This window comes from Chamaea fasciata, unplaced genomic scaffold (genome assembly GCF_029207755.1).
Source record: "Chamaea fasciata isolate MVZ Bird 193981 ecotype frontalis unplaced genomic scaffold, bChaFas1.0.hap1 SCAF_21, whole genome shotgun sequence".
NCBI classification, from domain to species: domain Eukaryota; kingdom Metazoa; phylum Chordata; class Aves; order Passeriformes; family Sylviidae; genus Chamaea; species Chamaea fasciata.
This window is the reverse complement of record NW_027094106.1, coordinates 7,243,795-7,266,656: the sequence shown is the minus strand read 5'-3', so window position 1 is coordinate 7,266,656 and position 22,862 is coordinate 7,243,795. Positions and strand designations below refer to the sequence as shown.

The 22,862-nt window shown below is 42.0% G+C and overlaps 1 protein-coding gene across 1 annotated transcript; it reads left to right on the top strand.

The window, feature by feature from the left end:
* The first annotated feature begins 1,696 nt into the window (after positions 1 to 1,696).
* Positions 1,697 to 22,727, top strand: SLC6A4 (solute carrier family 6 member 4). Its single transcript, XM_066201963.1, has 14 exons — positions 1,697 to 1,935; positions 8,661 to 9,262; positions 9,936 to 10,070; positions 10,673 to 10,892; positions 11,284 to 11,422; positions 11,798 to 11,932; positions 13,618 to 13,721; positions 14,390 to 14,517; positions 14,824 to 14,936; positions 15,651 to 15,782; positions 16,817 to 16,916; positions 17,427 to 17,527; positions 18,889 to 19,056; positions 19,740 to 22,727. Exons 2-14 carry the CDS (start codon positions 8,806 to 8,808, stop codon positions 19,812 to 19,814), a joined length of 2,007 nt encoding a protein of 668 aa, XP_066058060.1. The 5' UTR covers positions 1,697 to 1,935; positions 8,661 to 8,805; the 3' UTR covers positions 19,815 to 22,727.
* Positions 22,728 to 22,862: the final 135 nt, after the last annotated feature.

Genomic DNA, 22,862 nt, shown 5'->3' with positions numbered 1-22,862 from the left:
GACGTCTCCAGTCTGTTATTTCTATTGTGTCCCAAAGGCTCCAGACTGTTTGGCAAGAAATTGAGAACAAAAAAAAAACCCCAACACAAGAAAACCAAAACCCAGTAACTGCTGCAGAAGATAATAATGAAGAAAACACCCGGAAAAAAAGGTCTGGGTAAGGCATAAAAGAACCTACTCTAAGCAGAGACTGAGATGGAGAAAAACCTCAGACAAAGGTCACAACCCCCCTAAAATTTTTAAAAACCCAAGATATGATTAGGTAATGAGCAGAGGGGCTCTCAGTAGAGAGAATTTATTTCTTGTAAGAGAATAGAAAAAGTGAGTTTGGAAAATCCCTTCCAGCCTCCCAGCAGTAATGAGCTGGAAATCTGTTTGGGAAGTAAAAGATTCCTTGTGCCATCCATTCTCCCAGGAAAGGAAAAGTGCTGCTCTGCAGAGCACAGGGTCTGATCCACAGCTGGATATTTGCACATTGAAACACTGTGCTGTGACCTCCAGAAAGGTTTAGTGAGGGAGGGATGGCAGGATCTGTCCATGCAAACCGTCTGGAATAGGACAAAACAGAGAGAAGGTTGTGGAGTAGTATCACAAGCACAAACTGGTGGGGGTTTTCCTGCCGGCAGCCAACGGAGGTGAGCACATCCAATCCCGATTATTTTGGAAAGCAGGACACAGGAGGGAAATGCAGCCCGGCAGAAAGGAGGTGGATGTTGCTATTTGCACTAAAAGATCAATGAATTTCTAAAGCAAGTGAAGGAAAAAAAGCTCAGTTTAACAAAACGGCCTTAACACAGTGCCCAGGGGCGTTAATAGGAAACAAAACCGATTTCAGGACGTGTCTGTCCCTCGTGTGTGTAACTGCAATGCCGGAGCTCTCCTTGAGATGGTGCAGGTGCCTCGCCGTGCCCGGCTGCGGCTCTGCCAGGGACAGCGGCAGCACAGGAAAGTGCAAACTACAGCTCTTCAGTTTTCAGTTTATTTTCTTTCCAATTGTTTGGAAGACGTCTCTGGAAACTGGCAACTGCTTACAGCTGCTGCTCCAACAATCAGCTACTCTTACTTGTCCCTATTCCGCTTTTCCACCTTTTTTTTTTTTTTTTCTCCTAAATCTGCCACCTAAACTATGGCATTGACCTTTATGACTGATTTATGACATTTTATAAACAAGTCGTGAAGTGCAGGAATGAAGAAATCCTGGATGAAAAACACTGGAGAGAAAAAAAAAAAAGTGTTAGAAGTGGAGTGAGGTATTTGGAGTAGCGGTAGGAAGAAAGGAAATTACTTGTTGAGTTTACTGAGGCAGCAAAACGCTTGTAAAGAATTTCTGCTTCAAGCTTTAGAACAAAACTAAACCTTATTTCTTAATTAAAATAATGCAACTATTCAGCATTATTGAAAAGAAATTATTCTTTTCAAGCCCTTTTATTGTGATAACATCCCAGTCCTTCCTATCCCTCCTGTATAGGAGATACAGAGCCACCTATAAATTTATAATTCAGTGACTCCCTCAAAACTTTGTTGTGTCCATCCTCATCGCCATCCTGTTATTTATATTTATAAGAACATCCAGCAAAGCTGTCCCTTCCCGGGAAAGCTCCCCTTTCCTTCTGCCTCTGCCTTCATTGGATCCTGCACGCCTGAACAGATCAGAGCAGGCAAATGTAGCCACCCACCTCTAGGAGGAAAACTGAGCTGCAGCCCTGGTGAAACACAAAGTTTATTCGACTAAAGTGACGCAAAAATTCTTAAAGAGCTCTTTGGCAGCAGATTATCTGGAAATCAGACCATGTGAGGGGGACTGGTGTACAAAAAGCTGCCCGGGATGCTGAGTTGCCCACAGGCTGAGCTCCCCAGGCTGAGGTAAATGTGGGTGAAGGGGACTCGGGCGTGGATCTCTCCAAGGGCAGCGCTTCGGACCGACACCAAACACAGGTACTTCATAATTTTGTCTTTGCACAGCGGTGTCTGGAGCACTTTTATGAAATTCAGACAGGCACAGAGACAGCTGCTCCTCAGAGCTGCCCCCCTGCAGCAGCAGACGCTGGAGTTTCATTAACTTTCCCTCCTCGTTGCCTCTTTATAACTTCGGTTATAAAATCTGAAATACGAATGACAGGCTAAAGTCTGTACTCTCGGTTTTGTTTGTTTTTAAATCAGCTTTGAGGTCTCTGACAATTTCTAAAACATTGTCCGTCTAGCAAAGCTTTGGGGGCAAAAAAAAGATGCATTGATTTTAGTTTTAGTTTGCCTTGGGTTTGTAAAACTTTCAGTGCCTTTTATTTCTTTTCTGCTGCTCCATGCTCTGCTCTGTCACATTCAGGCACTTGTCCAGAAGTTATGAATGTCGGCAGTCAAGTGCCTGTAGCAGAACATGTTCTGACAATCTAAACTTCAAGAGTTTTGGCAGCCCACAAAACTGCATTACAGATGTAAAGTTATTTAAAGCTTACAAAAAAAGCATTAAACTATAAGGAAAAATGAAGGAAAGCAGCAGAATCTGAAGGAAAAAGAAGAAAAAAAATGCAATTCAGGCTGTTATTAATTTTGAAAGGGTGAAGTGAGCTTTATTAACCATATTAAATTATATTTTAAAAGGTAAATTGTTTCTGCACAGTAAATTATTGAACTCAATGGGACAGATTTATTGCAAGTAATAAATCTGGAGAGCATGTCCTATGTATTTACAGTCAATCATGTTTACTGAAACCAACTGCCTTGCTGGGTTAGTTTGCTAAGAAATATAGAGTTTAATTAAGGAATGCAATGCAACTGAATATATAAATAGGCAAGGAAAACATGTTTTGATATGTTAAGAAAGCCTGGGGGAAAAGGGATCAGGCATTTAATGGATTTGGATTCTTGAAAATGTTGTGGCATTTTTTTAATGTGGATTGTCAGACATTTAGCAGGGAAGGACTCAAGCACTTGGGCTGCATCTTCTCGTGATTTTGATGATGAATTTCCCATAATTTTCTCGGAGAATACTTTGCAAACTTCTCATATAGCAAGTGACTGTTGTAACCATTTTCTAATTGGACAGGGTGTGATGAATTTCAGATGGTTAAATTACGAAAAACTGCCCCCAAAGTAGAATTTAATAGCAACCCAAAATTATTCCCACACATGGAAACGTGCAGTGTGTTTAAGTTCTTTCCTGCTTTCCCCCATGGAAATATAAATTCCTGAGTTTTTATTAGCAACAGCCTAAAGAAATATTAATTCTGTGTCCTGATCTCCTACTTGATTCTCATATTTGAACTCTTTTCCCAACCTGTGTGTTTGCAGCTCTGTATCTTATAGAACTGATAAAACACAATGAGCCCTGCCTGTGGGATAAATGTTTCATACAGAACTTGTGCAGAACTTGGAGCCCGAATTCAGGGCTGTAATTTGGAGATAGCCATTAACAAATCCCCTTCAGAGAAACATCATCTGTTACCAAGGGATGATGCTCCATTTATTTAGTGATGTTTGCTGTGTTATGACCCTTCCTTCAAGTATATATAAATAACTGGAGGAAGAATACAAAAGCAATATCATCCGCTCCAAGCTTATCTGTTTCCTTGCACTACACACAGACACTCTGAGCCAAAAAACCGCATTTCCCCTCCTCCCTGTTCTTTAAATGACTGACACCAGTTTGGCAGCATTCTCACAGTGCCCGACTTCTCAACAGAATTTTAAAGGTAAAATTCTCTGTTTCCTGATGACTTTTTAATTTCAGGCTGAGACACGGACAAGGTTGTGGCATAAAACTCTCAGTGCTGGTTTATATTTCCCCCAGACTGCTCACTCTTTTCCCATGTCACCCATGTTTAGCCTTATCTGGGAATACAGGAGTTAACCTCTCCTTGTGCCACTCTTTGGGAAGCAGCCTTTGATTCTCCCAGAGTGCCATTGTCTCCCCCGCAGGACTTGCTGAGTTCACTCTGCTTTAGCAGGAATGCGAGGGAGCCCTTGGAGCCCTGCGAACATCCATACAAAGGGTCCATTTTGTCACCTGCATGCTCAAAGTTTCCTCTTAAAATACTCCCAGGTCATAGTGCTGTGCCAAAGGACCCAGATTTTGTAACGTTTAAAATCACTGACACTGGGATCAAACCTGTTACAATTCACTGGACCATTAATTTCAGTGGGTTTTGATCACTCTTTATCAAATTCCAATTTTGATTCTCTTCAAATAGAAAAGAATTTTTTTTAAAGTCCCTTCAATAATGTTTGTTGTGGAGGGATGGTCTAGATATCAGCTTAGATCTACTTTACACTGAATGTCCCAATTCTATGGCTCCCAAGTATTTATCAGGTTTTGAAATCTGAAATACAAACTGTCACACTTGCTAATGAGTTAACAGGAAAGGACATTCTGGGTACTCAGTAAAAATTCTTCTTAGCATTATGAACCTAAATATGACTTGTGTATGACACACAGCAGGTAAAATTCAATGTAACTGAGGGCAGTGCGATTTAATTGGCTGAAATTTTTATTTTTTAAACAAGTCCTCACAGTATGGAGACATCTATTCCGTGATATTTTGATTTAAGGGCTGCTCCTAACCTGTGCAAACTCAGAGGAAAATCACAAAATCTCTCTGGCTCATTTGTGGCTCAGAGGTGAGAACAGGTCCAGCCCTGTCCTGCCCGGGGTGAGTGATTCCTATCTTGTCATACAAACGTCTCGCTTGATATTTGAGATAAAAGTAATGTCCTTGGACTCTCTCCATTTATGCACAAACTGCCTGGGTGAGCTGCAAGGTGTCCCTGTGAGTCAGGCAGCTGAAACTTTAACCATCTTAAATTCTTTGTGATAAATGTGAGATTTAGGTCAAGTTAACAGCAATCATCCCGGTGTTTGATTCTGTTTGCCAACACCCTGGGCTGAGTCTTGATGTTTAAAGTGCTTCAATTCCCTGCAAGTGCCGGCATGTGACGGGATGGAGGCAGGAGGATGGAGGAGCAGTGGGAGGGAAGGTGGGACCTGAGTTTTCCTGGAACCCAGCGAGTGCTGCTTCTCCACTTCCACAGAATTAGCACATGAAATATGAACATCGTCTGTGTGAAGTGAAATTTATACAAGCCTACAAATTTTGGGACTGTGAGAGTTAAAATGAGAGGCACAGGGAAGGCACTGCAGCCCCACCTCAAACTCAGCAGCCTCCCGGTGACTCGAGATTTGCCTCCCTTGCAGCATCTGCTCTTTGCTGCACATTAAAAGCCAATTCCTCCTCTAAAAAGTGCCGAGAGCAGGAAAACCCCGTTGTGGTGGTGCTGGGAAGAGTTGTTTGTTCCGTGGCAGAGGAAAGGCGAGGGATTCCCGCACTGCCGCGAGAGGTCACTGCGAGCCTCCAGGAATAAACAGGAGATGCTCCATCACTGGAGCGGGAGGAACCGGGCTCCAGGCCAGGGATGCTCCTCGAGGATTGCTCTGCAGCAGGCGAAAGAGCCGGATGTGTGCATCAAGGAATACGCAGGGATTTCACATCTGCAGTGTTGGTTCAAGTTCATCTCCGTGTGGGAGACAGATAAATAGAATTTAATTAATGTTTGGCTGATGTGAACTGCGTTGGTGGCTGCAGCCAAGCGTGTGGAAACACATGTCTTCAATTATCCATCCAAATGTTTTCAACAAAGCTGGAATAGCTGTGGAGGACTGCAGGGTCACTCCTCTTTAGTCACTCTTTGCTCAGGGAGGGTGACATTCCCAGGGCTGGCACCTTCCACGTGCTCCTGGATGGAGCTGCCCTGCAGAACAGCTCCAGCTCAGGGCACCAGGGCCTCCCAGAAGACCAAAGTCACGTCTGCCAAACACAGATCAAAAGGAAACCAAAGCACAGAACTCTGTCTTCTTCCCTTTTTTATCACCCCTTTTTCTCTGGCAGCTAATTAGGGTGATAAGGAGCCAAGGTGCAGTTATGTAACAGCAACCTTTGTGACAGCCCGGATTGAAAACAGGTAATAAACTGTTATTTCTGAGATCACTGCTGTCAGCATTCAAGCACCTGAATTAGGGATCTGTGCAGAGAAGAAGTGGAGGCTGAGGTAGGCAAAATCCTTCACTATTGGGGTCATTTTTCCCTGGATATCTTCCCTGGTGTCCGAGCATATTTCCCAACCCCAAGAGCTCTCTCTGCAGCTCTTTACACTCTGTAATGCTCACAGTGCCTTCAATTTTTTTTTTTCTTGATTTGTAGCAAAGCAAATAAAAATGTACATTCTCCCACAGTTTTTTATGGTGTAATGAAATAATCTGGAACTGTTCTGTTTGCATGTGCCAACTATGCCCCTGTGAACTCCACTGTGTAGCCGTAGACTTCATCACTCCAGAGATTTCCCAGGACAGCTGACGAGCTGAAATTCTTTTTCAGAAAGAAATAGTTCAGATTTCAGCTGAAGCCCCTGAAAATTCACATGTAATTTTGCATATTTGAGGCTCGAACTACTGAAAATTCTACCAAAATATTTCAAATAATGTGATTTTTTTCTTTTTATCCTGTGGTGTGCAGAAGAACACAGAAGGAGAAGGAGTGTGCAGAAGGAGTTTAGGTCTGGATGGACAATGATCCTGGTTGTCACAGATCTTGGAACACTCTTTGACCTCCCCTCAGTAAAGAAAGCACTGAAAAAATGTGCAGAAATAAAGTGTTCTGCAAACACAGTAAGAGTTTAAGGCTCAGATATGGAAAAATCAGTCCCATGAGATAATGCAGTTAAATCAACATCCTTTACTGCGTTCCCATTTATGGGTGAGAGGTGTAAAGTCCAGAAGGGCTCAAGTTACTTTTCCATATTCCCACCTGGTATTTACCATGCCCTATACAAGGGGAGGATTGGCTGTGGCCTTCCCTTGGATTTCTATGTGGCCACCAGGGCTGCTTCCACCTCCATAACCTCTTTTGGGACATTTGGAAGGGTTTGGACTCCAAAGGCATTCAGGTTTTATAGTCCTGCAGGTAAAAGAGAATCCCCTGGTTTTTGCCCTGGTGTTTTTCTCTGGAACTCTGAAGATGTTTCAATCTTGGTGGATGTTTAATTAACGGCAGTGAACCACTTGCTCATGTAAGAATTCACATAAATGATGCACTGCTTGCTGTATGACAAAAAGGAGATTATTTGGGTAGAGACAGAATGTAAACCTGGAGAACTAAAGATTTCTGAAAGTTATAAGCAACATTTTCAAGTGACTTTTATCTAAAAGCCATCCTACTGTTTGCTCCGCAGCTCAATAACTTTACTTCTCTTTCTGCTTGCACTGGGAAATGTTTAGAAAAGGTTTAACAAACTGTCTTTGCAAAAGGTGGAAAGCTGGGAAAAACTTCAGTTTTAATAGCTCTGATAATCAGCAAATTCTAGACATAAAAAAATCAAATCCCTTCTCTGCTTTAGTTTTTCCTGCAGTGAAAAGTGAAATAATGCTTATTTTTTCTGCAAGGATGTGACAATGACAGTTACTACCATGATAAAATGTTTTGGAAAGGAAAAATCAGGTGTAATTGTAATAATTTAATTTTGGCATGCTGTAGATTGTGTGACTCTTTGCTAACAATAAAGCAGGGTTACTGCCCTGGGGAATTTACAGCACAGGGGATCAGCTCCTGTTCCAAGGTTTTGTTGGGTAAAGGCAGCTGGGTGTTTACATTACCTGAACAGATCAGCAGAAGACAAAACATTACCTGTTCACAGAATCACAACTCCTTCTCTGTTATCTTTGTTCTGCAGGAAAGCTCATTGTGTTATACTTTATTTCAGGCTGGTTTATTTCCCTTGGATTCTGTTTTTCACACATGAAGAGGGCAGAGAACCCAGGGATCTTCCCAGGGCCTGTTTTGTTGCTGGCAGTGGGCAGGAGCCCAGGAGTAGTGCCCACCACCCTTCCCAGGGCTGGAACCATGGTGTCAGCAGATCCAAACGGAATGAAAGATGCTTTTATTTGCCAAGGCAGTCAGATAAAACCGGGGACAAGTTTTGTCCTTTAGACTCACACGTTAGCTTTTAATGAGAAGAATCAAATTGAAGTTTATGACCTCTTCTTCTTGTTATTAGTGTTGACTGAGCCTCAAAAGTAAGTTAATGCAAAACCACTGGGATTTAAATATTTTTCTAAAGTTTCATTTAAGCCTTCTACATCTGCTGCTAAACAGAGCAGACACTGGAATTTCTGAAGAAAGGTGGTCATGAAATGTGATTTTTATATCCATGGTTATCTCATATTTTTTTAATGAATTATTTTCCCTTCATACCTGGTGAATCTAGAAATTGCCACAAGATGAATGGATGAGCCACAGGATGAACTTAGGAAAATGAAAATAGAAGTCTCACTAAACTCTGCCCTCAGTTTGCAAACTGGGAGTCCTGCAGTGTTCAGAGGAGAAGGTGATAGCAGCAGGACTGTGACTGGGTGTGAGGTGTCCAGCAATGCACAAAGTCCAGCAGATCCTCCTGAGAGGGTGTGATCCAGGTACACCAGGTTCTGCTGTCAGAGGATGATTTCTTCCTGCCTTTCTCTGGACAAAACCCCAGATTATCTGCTCCGTGATTCACGTTGCATGCTGTGATGGTTAATTATCTCTGTATTTTAATCACAGAATCTGCTGGCTGTAACTTGAAAATTACCAGCACCAGTAAAGCTTGTAATGGATTTTCAACTCTTTTTCATGTCTTAGATGGTGCTCGTGCCTTCAGTCTGATGGATTTAAGCATGGAAGAGGAATTCTAAAAGTGCTGGGATTAAAGGTGTGGGAAGACAAACCCCAAAGGGACCCTGTGGTGCTGCCTGTCTGCCAGTGACCAGAACAAATCTCAGAAAAAATGGAAAAAAAGGCCACAAGCAATGAGACAGAGCCCCTGACTTCCAAGAAGGATGTCTCAGACTGTAGCAAAGGAGAAGACTGTAAAGAGAACGGACTTCTGGTCAGGAACCCTAAATCTGCCCTGCGGCTGGTGGAGGATGGCAACAAAGTCCACCCCAGCCAGGGGGATAAAGGGGAGGCAGCTCAGATCTCCAATGGTTATTCAGGGGTTCAGAGCTCAGTTCCCTGCAATGGAGAGGTGGAGGATGCCCAGGGCACGGCCCCAGCAGCCACCACCACCACCACCACCACCACATCCACCACCTGTGGGGCTGAAGCTCAGCAGCAGCTGATGGAGCTGGAGGACAGGGAGACGTGGAGTAAAAAAATTGACTTTCTCCTCTCCGTCATTGGATACGCAGTGGATCTGGGAAATGTGTGGAGATTTCCTTATATCTGCTATCAAAATGGTGGAGGTCAGTGCCCACTCCTGTTCACTGTTCCTTAATGCTGAATTTCTTGGTTTATAAATGGATGATTTAGTGGCTTTTAAGATATTATGTATAACAAATGACCAAGGAGAAATCATTCACTGAAAAACCTAAATATTGGGATAGGATAATGACAGAAAACCTGTTTAGCACAGCACAACTAGAAGGTGAGAACCAGGGACGTGCAGACCCACACTCCAACACCTCAATCCCTTTCCCAAGGAGCATTTTAAAATCTGTTAAACCAACATGTCTAAACCAACTCATGAGGAAAGCTGGGTCTTTGACTCACTGATATAAGAGACAAAATATAAATCTAAAATCTAATCAAGGAGATCTTAGAAAGAACTTTTGCCTCTCTGATGTAACAAAGGCATTTTATTGGAGAAATTACTAATTTTATCTGTAGCCCATCTCACAGCTGTGAGAGTCAGTGGAGTCTTGGTGAATCCTGTGTTGCAGAGATGTGAGGGGTTTGGCCAGAGTGCTGTTTCTTGTTCACACTGCTGAGTAGTCACTCTTATGAGAAATCCCACGGTAATTCAGAGGGGATATGCATTTTCCCTGTGGGATAAAAGGAATTCCTGTTTAAGGAATGCTGGTACTGTTGAAAGAGAAGTCTGTTCAGAGTTACAATCATCTGCTTTCTCTCTTGTAGGAGCATTCCTCATTCCTTACACAATCATGGCCATCTTTGGAGGGATTCCTCTCTTCTATATGGAATTAGCACTAGGACAGTACCACAGGAATGGCTGTATTTCCATTTGGAGAAAAATATGTCCTATATTCAAAGGTAACCAAGAGAAGTGGAATTTTCTGAATAACTGGGAAATTTTCCTTAAAGGTGACATTTTAGGGGGAGGGAGGGCGGAAAGAAAATCTCATAAAGCCAAGTAAGACTTGTCTAAACAAGATTTTGGCTTTACCAAGAAAGCTTTCCTAAAACTCCAGGTACACCTGCACATGTGTGTGTATACACATACAGTATACAACTCAAATTGATTAGGTAGAGGCTGACCAAGCCTAAAATTCTAAAGAATAAAAGGAACTGTTCTATATCCCCATTGTTCCCAGTGCTGTAGCTCTGATCTTGTCTCTTGTCTCTTACTGAGACTGCAAGATGCCTATTTCTAAATTGCAGAAATTTAGGGACACATAGAAAATATCCTTTCATAAGTATGTTCTGTCTTCATTGAGGATGTTTTGCTGGAATCAGAGTATTCCTGAAGTCACAAGAAACGCCAGTGCTCTAAAACACTTGGGAGGATGTGTGTTCCCCCTGCAGAGGTGCCTAAGACAGTCACTAATGGTAGTTGATGTGATAACCAATTCCCTTTTCTCTTTTTCTGCCTTAAATTCACACTGATTGAATGCAATTATTTCCTGCCTCTCCAGGAATTGGCTTTGCCATCTGTATCATAGATCTCTACGTAGCCTCCTACTACAACACCATCATGGCTTGGGCTTTTTACTACCTCATCTCCTCCTTCACGGCGGAGCTGCCCTGGACCAGCTGCACGAATCCCTGGAACACAGGAAACTGCACCAACTACTTCAGCAAGGACAATGTCAGCTGGTCCCTGCACTCCACCTCTCCTGCAGAAGAATTTTATACGTAAGTGCATGTAAGTGAGGATGGTGGTGGTAGCCAGACTGCTGGGACACCAGCAAGATTTTCCTGGAAGGGCAGCAGGGCTGATTGTTGATGGCATCCTCTTCAAATCACTGGATTCTTGTAGGGGGGGTGTAAGCTGAGGGTGTATGGGGGTAGGTGTGTGTTTTAGGAGCTTCCCAGTTAATGTCTGCTGTCACTTATCATCACTGGTGTACCATTAAGAAAACTATTAATTAAAATTAATCTGAAATGTCATGACTTTGAAGGCTGCTTATCAAGATCTCAAGATTCCTTGTAAAGCTCAGACCACAGTATGGGACTATTAAATGCAGGTTTAATGTGAGCATTTGTTTAAAAAGTATCTCTACTGTGTTTTTCTTTCTTCTTGCAGTCGCCAGGTTCTGCAGGTGCACAGGTCCAATGGGCTGGATGACCTGGGGGGCATCAGCTGGCAACTGACCCTCTGCCTGTTGTTAATCTTCACCATCGTGTACTTCAGCATCTGGAAAGGGGTCAAAACATCTGGCAAGGTGAATGCAAATGCAACACATGTCAACTTGTCTTGAGGCAGTTCTGCCTGAGCCAATTAACAGTCAGGGGATCAGCTCAGGTTGTTTCCATGACAGGGATTTTGGGCTGATGTATTTGGGGAGCACTCGCTGTACAGTGACTGCTACTCTTATCCAAGCAATAAAGAACAAAAGTAAGCGACACCACTGTTCTCTGGGCAGGAACAACCCTGCCAGGGAAAGGGGACAGATGCGAAAACTGCCCGTTTACAGACCTGCAGAGAAGCTCATGTGAAGATGCTATAAATGCTAACAGATATAATATGATTAACTAATTCTTATTATCCCTGTTAACTTTCTACCCGTGGCAAACGCTCTCACCATGTTCCCTCACAGGTGGTTTGGGTGACTGCCACGTTCCCTTACATCATCCTCTTCGTCCTGCTCGTGAGAGGTGCAACTTTGCCTGGGGCTTGGAGAGGTGTCCTCTACTACTTGAAACCTGACTGGCAGAAACTCCTGGCCACTGAGGTAAAAAACTTGGTAAAAGGGTAGAGATTTGCTTTCGGCCTATCCATGTGTGTATCACCAGATACACAGAGCATGACTGAATAGATGTCTTAGCATGGATTTGAGAGCCTGAGTCAATACTCTTTCCATAATTATAAAGAATTTTAAAGATTAGAGTCCACCCTCAATTTAGCTTGAACCAAAGGCAGAGCTCCCATACAGTGTTTGAACAGAATGAGTGATCTGATTAGAAAAAAACAAGTGACCAAACACTTTTCCACCAGGACTGACACTGAGTGAGAAGCTGTGAGTGCTCCTACACTGGAACAAAATCCTTCCCCTGTGAGAGTCACACTGAGCAAACTGAATTTATTAAACCTAACAAGAGGTACAGCTGCAGTTTTTTGGCTTAAGGGGATGAGTACAGCCCTACAGCGTCCACAGCTGCCCCTATTTAAACAGTGCAGGTTACTGGAGCAGAAACCTCTATCTCCATCCTGTAACAAGCTTTGGCAGATGAGCCCACGGACATCAACTAAACCCTGACCCAGTAACTTATGCAATTGCCTGTAGAGGAGGAATAAATCATTCAGGCCTGCACACACCACCAAAATTTGAAAAGAAAGCAGGAATGAGGACAAACTGAGCTAACCAACAAACCGCAGGCCCTCCAGTATCTGATCCAGCCTTGAACTCTGTGGATGACAAGGAATCCATCAGGCTCAAGGCTGTGCTCATTTCACTGCCTGTGAAAGTGTCTGGTGAGGAGGGTGATGGAAAAAACCCAAAGCAATAAATACTACAAATACGAAGATTAAAAAATTCCAATGTTTGCAAGTCTGCTGCTGCCCAGCTGATATGGAGAGTTTTGAATGAAGAGGAAATGAAAAGACACCAGTCTCTGATAAAGCAGCATCTCCAATAAGGAACCACATCTTCTGAAAAAGCAATAAAGGCCATTGATATTGTATTGGATGTATCTGGAGTGAGGACAGCAGATTGCAATCTGTGTGCTGGGTGATGACAGAGCTCTGTCTCGGTGATACAGGATGGCCTCACACGATGGGAGAGAATATTAGAAATGAGTTGTAATGAACTCCATGTTTCAGTCAAAAGAGAATAAATGAATGAGGACTTTCACCTTCAGAAAGAGAGCTGATATTGTACTTTAGAACATTACTCATTAGGGCTGAGGCCACTTTTCAAGTACAACACTCTTTTCATAACAAGATCATCACACTTGCATCTGTCACAGCTACAACAAAGCTGAATTGAGCCCCAAGAACCAGAACTGCATCCACACAGTCAAATGGATTTCCATAAATCCAGGAGAAGTCTACATAGCCTGGAGGACGCATTGCCAAACACAGGACTATTCCACAGCACACAGAGTTTGGAGGAAGATTTAGAAGACTTCAAAATCATGGGTAGAAAGTTCTCTATACACTGAAAAACTTGTGTTAAATTGATTACAGGCAATTCACTGGATTAATCTAAGATGCTGTTAGAGGTGCAACAGCCACAACAGTTCTACAACAAACATTCATGTTTCAACATCTCTCTCAACAGAGCGGGTGTTAGACCAGGACTAGGACACAGGCAGACCAGTGAAACATCCTTTTGTAGACCTAAGTGATATTCTGAATATGCCAAACTCATTCAATCTGTTTCATGTCATGTTTTTCTTGGCTTTCAATATTTTTCAGGTTTGGGTGGATGCAGCAGCTCAGATTTTTTTCTCCCTGGGACCAGGTTTTGGGGTCCTGTTGGCTTATGCCAGCTACAACAAATTCCACAACAATTGCTACCAGTGAGTTCTACCTTATTCTATAAGTAAAATCGAGTTAAAAAATACAACTGTGGGTATTTATGAAACAGGGTGAAAGGCACTAAATTGTCAGACCTGTGTACATAGAAATCAGAAGTAAGTGCAGCAGAGAACCAGCAACCAAAAGCATTTCTCCTCTGTTGCCTACCTTAAAGTAAGATAATTTTTACTAATTACAGCAAGACATCTAAAATGTAGAAACCTGCCACAACAAAATGGACTAAACCCCTGCCAAACCATCACACTGTAGATATTTAATCTCTGTAGTTAGGAAATAACTTCATAGTCTTGAACAGAAAGGCAATTTATGTTTTTTCCTTGTTACCTGAAAAAAAATCTATTTCTAACTTCTAAAATAAAATTCTCAAACTTTTAATATTCACATAGTAATTCCTATTGTTTTAAAACATCAGGATACAGCCAGCATTCAATCCAGTGGCAGATTGATGTTACAGCATCTGTATGGATTTGAGAAGAAAAAGTAATTATGGGTTATTTGGGTTCTTTTCCTCTTCCTTTCAAACATGCTGCTGGTTTTTTCTTTGTATTCCCCTGGCTTTTCTAGGAGGCTGTCTAGATTGTAGACCAAGAGGTTTAAACCTTTCTAGCAGGTGCAGATTTCCTGATGAGAGTTAGGTCTTCTGTTGCAGAGATGCTCTGGTCACCAGCACCGTGAACTGCCTGACCAGCTTTGTGTCTGGGTTTGTCATCTTCACTGTGCTGGGGTACATGGCTGAGATGAGGAATGAAGATGTGTCAGAGGTTGCCAAAGACACCGGTAGGTTAACCTTTCATCCACATCTCAAACTGCTTCTAAGATAGAATATGTTTGTATGTGTACTTCTAGATTGAGAGCAGCCCAAGTGATGAGAAATATTTTGTATATTATTCAGGATGCTGACTTTATTGGGCACTGTTATACAGAGCAGCTAAAAACCTAGCCCATAAATACCACAAATAAAAGCCAGATTGCAGTTCCACAGATGTGGTGGTCACTGCACATGGCACAGCAGCCTAGGGGCAGGAGTTTTCCCCTGGGAGACACCGTGCACAGCCTAACAGTGATGCCAACTCTCTGCTCCAGGACCCAGCCTGCTCTTCATCACCTACGCAGAGGCCATTGCAAACATGCCAGCTTCCACCTTCTTTGCCATCATCTTCTTCCTGATGCTGCTCACGCTGGGGTTGGACAGCACGGTGAGTAGCCAGCAGGGGAGACCCTTGGGGCACAGCCTGACCCCTTCAGGCATCACAGAAACAGAATTACAAACTCACTGGCACTGAGGGGTTTGCAGCACCACGTGCCTTCTGTAAGACAGATATTCCAATTTTTATCTGAATAGGTGTAAATATAATCAAGTGATGTGTCACTGTCATGCTGTGACAATTAATGAGACCCTGAAATACAAAGCACTTGATTTATACACTCCTGGTTGAATGCAGCCTTCCAGGCTCCTTTCTTGCTTGTAAACTTACAAAGCAATTATGAAAAACTGGACTTTTTTCCCACAAATTGGATTTAAAAGGTGGGAACTGAAGATACACTAAAAATTGCATTGTGAGTCTGGTTTTACAGGTGGAGAATCAGCTCCTTCCAGGAGGGCTGAACTCAGCTGATTTCACAGTCTTGGTCCTACTGAACCACCTCTCATTTCTCCACATCCTGGTGCCTGTAGCACAGGACTGCCTTTGGATGACAGTGCATTCCCACAGATACATGAACACTCAATCCCCACCCTAAAGAGTTCAAAGAAATTAGGAGGAAAGACTTGTCTAAAAACCCCACACCAACTCTGCAGCAGAACAAAGCACCGATGTTTCAATGCTGTAACGCTCCTTTAGGCACTCAAACATACTTTTGAGCAGGTAACACTGCCCTCTATTTTCCAGTGATTTTTCCATGCTTTTCAGTTTGCAGGACTAGAGGGTGTGATTACTGGAGTCCTGGATGAATTCCCACATGTCTGGGGAAAACGAAGGGAGTTGTTTGTCCTTGGTCTGACCATCGTTTGCTTTTTGGGGTCGCTGGCAACCTTGACATTTGTGAGTATTTCACCCACCCCCAGCCTCCCTCATTGGCAGTTTCCTGCCAATGACACCTTGGAGAGGGTAGTAAGTTTTTGAAAAGAGTTTTAAGAAATCAGATTGAACCTCCAGCCTGTTTTCTTTATGCATTAGAAATCTATTATTTGGAATAAATGTGAATGGTACTCCACTAGGAAATATGTTGCAAAATGATCCTACTGCAACTCATGATGTGCTACACATCATAAATGATGCTGCTCATCAGTCATCAGACAACCAGCCACATTTTTTATGTGGTTTATTTCTTGTTCCCAAAAGCTCCACGTGTAAAAATAACATGAATAGTTATTGTAATCTTCACAATGTGTAACATGTATTTTGAATTTAAAAAAAAAATTCTAGTAATGGATTTCCTGGATCTCCCTCATTGTTTCAAGGCAGAAATCATCATTAGTCACATCAAATAGTTCCCATGGGGCTTGTGGATTTCATTCTCACAGCGAGCAATTTTTGAATAATGAGTGTAATGATCATAAGGGAAAAAGAAAGAAATACTTGGCTTTCCTGTCATGTTTCGCTCCACTTGCTCATTTATGTGTAACTTCCTTCTTATGTGAAGTGTTTGCTGTAAAAGGATGCTGAGTTCCTCTACAAGAGGTCTCCTCCTTCATGGTTCTAGATCCCAAATGGAAAGAAAGCAAAGGAACACCTTATTTATTTGCTGTTCAGTAGCTGTGATCTGGATCTCTGGTGGAGACAGAAGAGGGCATGCAAAAATCCATCCTGAAAAATCCCCTTTGTTCACTAAAATCCAGCCAGAAATGCCTGCAGATTTTATCTTCTCTGCATGGCAGCCCCCAAGGTGAGGGGCGGCCACAGAGAGTGAGCAGCTCACCAGGGCTTCCCTGGCAGAAACAGCCCCAAAGTGACAGAACTGGGTGAATTTCCCACTTGTGAACGTTCTGCTCCAGCCAAAGGCAGTACCAAGCACGGCAGGGCAGGATTGCCATCTCTGGATCCTGGGGACACTGACAGTTTGATCTCTTTTCCAGGGAGGAGCGTATGTGGTGAAGCTGTTTGAAGAATACGCCACGGGTCCGGCTGTCCTGACCGTCGTGTTCCTGGAGGCAGTGGCTGTGTCCTGGTTCTATGGTACCTTAAACACCCCTGACCCCAACTCCTGAGCCCCTGCAGCTCAGCACTGCCTCAGTCCTGGTTCTATGGTACCTTAAACACCCCTGACCCCAACTCCTGAGCTCCTGCAGCTCAGCACTGCCTCAGTCCTGGTTCTATGGTACCTTAAACACCCCTGACCCCAACTCCTGAGCTCCTGCAGCTCAGCATTGCCTCTGACTCTGCAGACATCATCACCCACATCTCCAGAAAAGAAAGTTTACAGAAGTTTTTTACAATCTCACTGATAACTAAAAACAGTGAGAATTAGTATTAATTGCTCTCTGACAGAAGTACACAGGCAGCTAAAGGTAACAGGAGGTATAATTCAGAATAATTAAGGATTTAGTAAAATTAAGAGTTATAGGAATAAAATGGTCTTCTGGGATAGATTTTGAATTTATTTGCTGGGCATAAAAATGTGTGGAGTATCTACTTAAGAAAATCTTAGATCTGCCATCATCCCTGTCCTCTCACTTGTTTCCACAGGCATCACCCAGTTTTGCAATGATGTGAAAGAAATGCTGGGCTCTGCCCCAGGCTGGTACTGGAGAGTTTGCTGGGTTGCAATTAGTCCCCTCTTCCTTCTGGTGAGTTTTCTTTAGAGCTTTTTCTTTCCAGCACAAGAAAATCACCACTGAACAATGCAGCTCCTTAGACTTCTAAAAGCTTAATTCCAGAATTCTCTTGTGAAGTTCTTTAGTAACAACTTTTGTTAAACCAAAAAGGCTCAATTAGTGAAACACCCAATACAACGTTGCAAGGTCTTGTTACTAAATCACAGTTTTAAGGATTTTTGTAGTTGAATTAGCTGAATAAGTCTGGGTTCTGAATAACTCCCCCCCTGCCCTCTGCTAAACAATTTTACTTCGTTTTGTTGCTTTATGTTTATCTCAGCAAAATGAAGCAATAAAAGCTGATGAAAAATACTGTCAGAGGAGGAAAACCAAGATAAGTAAATACACTCTCTCAGCAACTGCTGATGGATAACTTTAGAGTATTCCACTTAAAATTTACAGCAGTTAATTACAATCATTATAAATCTATTATTCAGAATTGGAAATGCTGTCCCAATGTTTGGCTTGGCAGTGTTATTAATAGCATTTGAACATAAAGTGTTCATTTCCTGATTCAAAATTAGTTCATGCTATCTTTTATTCTGGCTGGCCTTAGTGGGAGCAGAACAGGTCAAGATGGAGTTTATGAAGCACAGAATGTAGATTTAAGACCTACAGAATGAATTCAAAACTCTAGTAATGATCAAGGTGTAATTAACAGACTTTCATTTTATTACCCCTAGAAAGAGAAGTCTATAAATAAAAATGTCACACCACAGTAATTTTTATACTCCTGTCCTCTTTGTAATCCTAAACCAGCAAAATAATCAGAAAGGCTCTGGGGATGTGGTTACCAGGCAGAGTTATTCGCATTCCCTGTGGAAAGTCACCTAAAATAAGGAAAGCTCAGGATGTAGGATGTCATTCCTGTACGGAAGTTTTGCTGGTAAATCCTGGGCTTCTGATGATACTCTGGAAAAAACAGTGAAGAGATCCTTCCCAGGACAGTCACAAATATTATTCCTGTAATATTCAACTAAAAATATTTGTTGTTTCCTAAGGATTTTTTCAATCATGAATGATGCTCAGGAACATGATCCAAGAGCAGCAACTGAGCTGATGAATTTTCCTTTTCCAGCTCTGATAGGGAGCAGTGTAGTGTGGAGAGCATCTGCTTTGGGAAAGATCCTTTTGGTCTTTGTTTTGTGATACGTTGTTGATTTGTTTTAAATCTACACTCATGTAATTTAGCTTTTTTTTCAGTGTCAACATATTTTTAATCTTGAGTCCTACTCATTTTCTGTTTGTCTCAGTGCCACGCTGGAACACAGAGTTTCCCCAAGTGTGTGCTATCAAAATCCACATATTCACACTTTCCCCTTTTTCTCTTTCAGTTCGTCACTTGCAGCTTTCTGTCCCACCCTCCTGAGCTGAGGCTTTTTGATTATGATTATCCCTACTGGACCACAGTTGTGGGTTACTGCATAGGAACCTCCTCCATCATCTTCATTCCCATCTACATGGTCTATCGCCTGGTCATCACCCCAGGGACACTTAAGGAGGTAACCCTGATGCTCTGTGGCTTCTCTTTGACTGTTAGGAAGGAGGTGGTTCCTAAAAATGTCATGACTGGCTGTTCTGTTCGTGAATTGCCTTCTCCCCATTCTCACAAATCTTCTCAGTTATTACTGAGGCTGCTGACAAAGTCTTGTAAAATACATCAAGTATTTTCTTAAGCTCTGATGAACTAGAGTCTTCCTAAAATTCACCCCAGACACTCAAAATCCCCCAGCCAAGCAAATGAGGCAGTGCAAGGCTGGTTTCCTAGTGTGTATCTGTAAGAAAAACTTTTTTTTTTTCTCTCACACATTTAGTAAGATTTCTCTGTCATAAATCTATAAGGACAATACTGAGATTTCTTCTAAGTTCAAATAAATATCAGTACCTAAAGAATATCTTTAGTTGGCTCAGTATATCCGAGTAAACTGCAAAGTCCTAAAGCATTAATATGACATCTGCCAAGCTTTGATTCCAATTATGTTACAACTAATTTTAAAAACCCTGCTGTGTACTTCTATAGCACTTTCCATCTTCATCGTGCTAACAGAGGTCTGAAACACTTTTAAGTAGTTCAAGAGGTGTAACTCAAAGTCATACTTTATTATTAATCTCTTTCTAAATGGCTGACATGTTATGTATTGCCTCTAAAATTAATCAGTTTCTAATACTGATTTCTTTCCAACAGCGTATTCTGAAAAGCATTACTCCAGAAACAGCTACAGAAATTCCCTTTGGTGACATCCGCATGAACGCGGTATAAGCTGACCCGGTTCTGGGGGAGGGAAGAGGAGCACAAAATGTCACTTTCCCCCACCCTCTCCCCCCAAAGAACCGCCCTTCCTGACACAACAAACGGCGTTTTCCACGGAGGCTGCACCGCCGGCGCCTTTCGGAGAGGTGACGCCTCCAGCACATTTATCCAAGCAATTGAATGACATCTACTGTGCACTTCCAAGCAGGCTGAACTGAGCACTCACTCGGGAACACGAGGGAACATCCCTGCCCCGGGAGTGGCACCGAGTGCCTGCAGCAGCCCCTCCAGGACGAGCAAGGCAAGGCAGGATTAGGTGTAGACCCCCAGTGTGTGGCAGTGCTCCCGTATCTCCTCCCTCCGTGTGATCGTTCGTACCGGGCAATGTCGTATTCGCTTCTAAGGTTCTCTACTTGCTTCAACTACATGGGAAAAATGCACAAATATTTCTGATAGCCATACATTACTCGAGTAACGCAGGGGTTTATAAACTAGGAAAACAAAAACAGGAAGTTCCTTAGGTTTGTGGTGGAGTAGACAGAGGGAGAGGAAAAAATGAGGAAAAATGCTGAGCAGTACACACGGCTGGTAGCATTGGCCTCCTTTTCATTTCCTCTGGTTTGTAGGTGGTAACAATTTCTAATGTTTCTTGCATTAAAAAACAAACCAAAAAAAACCAAAACAAACTTACAAAAACATTTTTTGTGATGTTTGAGGCTTCACTTTCCTTTAGACCCAATCAAGCCACAAAAACTCATCATGAGTTACTTGACAAGCACTTAAGTTGCCAGCACCTACTGTACTGTTTCCATAACCAATCATTATCCTGGCAGACCTACAGAAACTACAGACCAGCAGTGAGTCTTTCTGAGTTCTGATGCCAAAACGTGCAATCTTAAAGATCTTTTCCTCTGCTTCACTTCTGGTTTTTTTTACAGTTAATTTCACACCTAAAATTTGCTGGAGCCTGTGGGATTTTCTTCCTCTTTCCAAGTACAGAAGTAAACTTCAGACTAATCCTTTTGGCTAGCTGACAAAAGTACATTTACAACTATCCAAACCTACTTTGAAAGTTTCGTAGCTCATATTCTAATGGGACTGCATTGGGTTTTCAAGCTGAAGAAGAAAAAGAGAGGAATTTGTTTTTTTCTTAGGAAGAAGCTGAGTAGAGTTCAGCAGGATTGATTCTCATCAGAATGATTTATATTAAATTTCAAGGCACTGAAACACTAATTAACCCTCATGTCCATACTAAGCTCTTTACATGACATGCACACACGTGCTCCCCAAATGCACATGCCCTGGGCCTTGGAGGACACGAGTTCTGCTGCAGTGGAAGTGTAAACCCAAGCAGGCATCATTCATGTACAAACTTGCAGTGTATTTACTCTGGCACATAGATTATGATGAAAGTAAAATAAAATAGAGGATAAAAGTCTCTTTTGAATCCCTTTGCTAAAGTTGCCAAGGTTCCCTGTGCAGCCAGAGCTGTTGGAGTTTACCTGGGTATGAAGCACTTGCCAGATGAGAGGAAAGCAGGGATGCTCTGTTTGCCTTCTGAAAACATTTCCATCACCTCTGCCAGTTTCCCCCCTTTGTGTACCTGGAGAAAGGCCTCTTCCTCTTCCACTTTGGATAATGACTTTTGAGTTCATCTAAGTCTCAATCCCAACTTCCAATGAGGAAATAATTTAAGAGGGACAAGGATTGTTCTTTCAGAACTAGACTCCTGAACTATTTTTGAAAAGGGAACATGTTCTTTAACTGCCACTAGAAAAACATAATAGATCTGTCTTACTGGACAGTTACTTATGGGAGTTTTGTAGCTTATGCCTCAAGTGTATTTGAAACCTACTTCCAAAAATTTAATTTTCTGAGTTCATTAACTGAAAAAATACATGATATGTCAAAGAAAGATGAACGAGGTATTAGTGTGATCCAACAGCAAAGTGTGGGAAATAAAGGAGAAAACCCTACCCGGTTTCTTCTCTCTTCAGACAGGTGTTCAGCTAACAAAAAAAAATTCTAATTTTTTTAACATTGACATAGGACAGACATTGGCTCTCTGGTAGGTTTCAGAGAGATTTCCCAAGAAGTATCACATTTTCTAGTGAATTAAGTCAGCCAGGAAGCCCTGACAGTAACACAAGCCCTGCAAGAGCTGAAACATGAGAACAGTGTACTCTGAGTCCTGACATACTGAGAGAGGATGAAAACTCTTAGAATTATTTGAAGATACAAAAAGCAATCTAGATTAAAAAGGTGTTTCTCTTCCTGAATAATACAAAGATAAAATACATCCATGTTTTTATTCTATAAATGCTGAACTTGAAAGGCAGTTTAGTCCTCATTCCTTTTTTGTTACATGGTGTACTGGTTTGAATATCTCATTATGGTAAGTTCATTTTTTAGTATTTCTATTTAGCTGGGTGGATGAAATATTGAGAAAATCATTTATTTATACAATTAGGGGTTTTTTCCCTTTTACATACCCATCTGAAAAGATCTGAAGTAACAAATATTTATCAGGTAGCTCAGCAAGTAGCCATACCTTAAACACTGGTTTTGTACAAAAACTACTTATATTGATACCAAATGAGCTACACTGCAGTTACAAAGTGTTTTGAGGTAAAAAAATTCCTTCTCTTCAGCTCACCTTCCACTCATCTACCACATGTATATCATACCCTCTGTTCTGAACAGTGAAAAGGAAGTAATGAATAGGTAAATTAGGACTACCTTTGCCTTTTAATTAAACTGGAGTTTTAGCTGTACAGAACTAAGTATTCCCTCCAACTTGTACATGATGCACCTGTATTAATTTATGCAGCTGTTTAGTTACAAGTGTTGCAAGCTGATTGTAAGTCATCAGTATGTGCCTTGTACTGTAAACTGTTACTGTAATAAATTTAATATTCATAAACCATCTGCAGACGTCTCCTGTGCCTCTCTCTTCTGGGAAGAGCAAAGATAAAAATCTCAATTCTAAGGAACAGCAGAATATCTAGTCCAGCTCACAATGCCAACAAGGCTTCTGACAAAAAGCAGAGGATTTCC

What these genes read in the sequence shown, in the direction of transcription:
- SLC6A4 (XM_066201963.1), top strand. Translation starts at nt 8,806, where the DNA reads ATGGAAAAAAAGGCCACAAGCAATGAGACAGAGCCCCTGACTTCCAAG. An exon ending in AATATGTCCTATATTCAAAG is followed by an intron (nt 10,071 to 10,672) that starts GTAACCAAGAGA and finishes CTGCCTCTCCAG; the next exon opens with GAATTGGCTTTGCCATCTGT. An exon ending in CGCTGGCAACCTTGACATTT is followed by an intron (nt 15,783 to 16,816) that starts GTGAGTATTTCA and finishes TCTCTTTTCCAG; the next exon opens with GGAGGAGCGTATGTGGTGAA.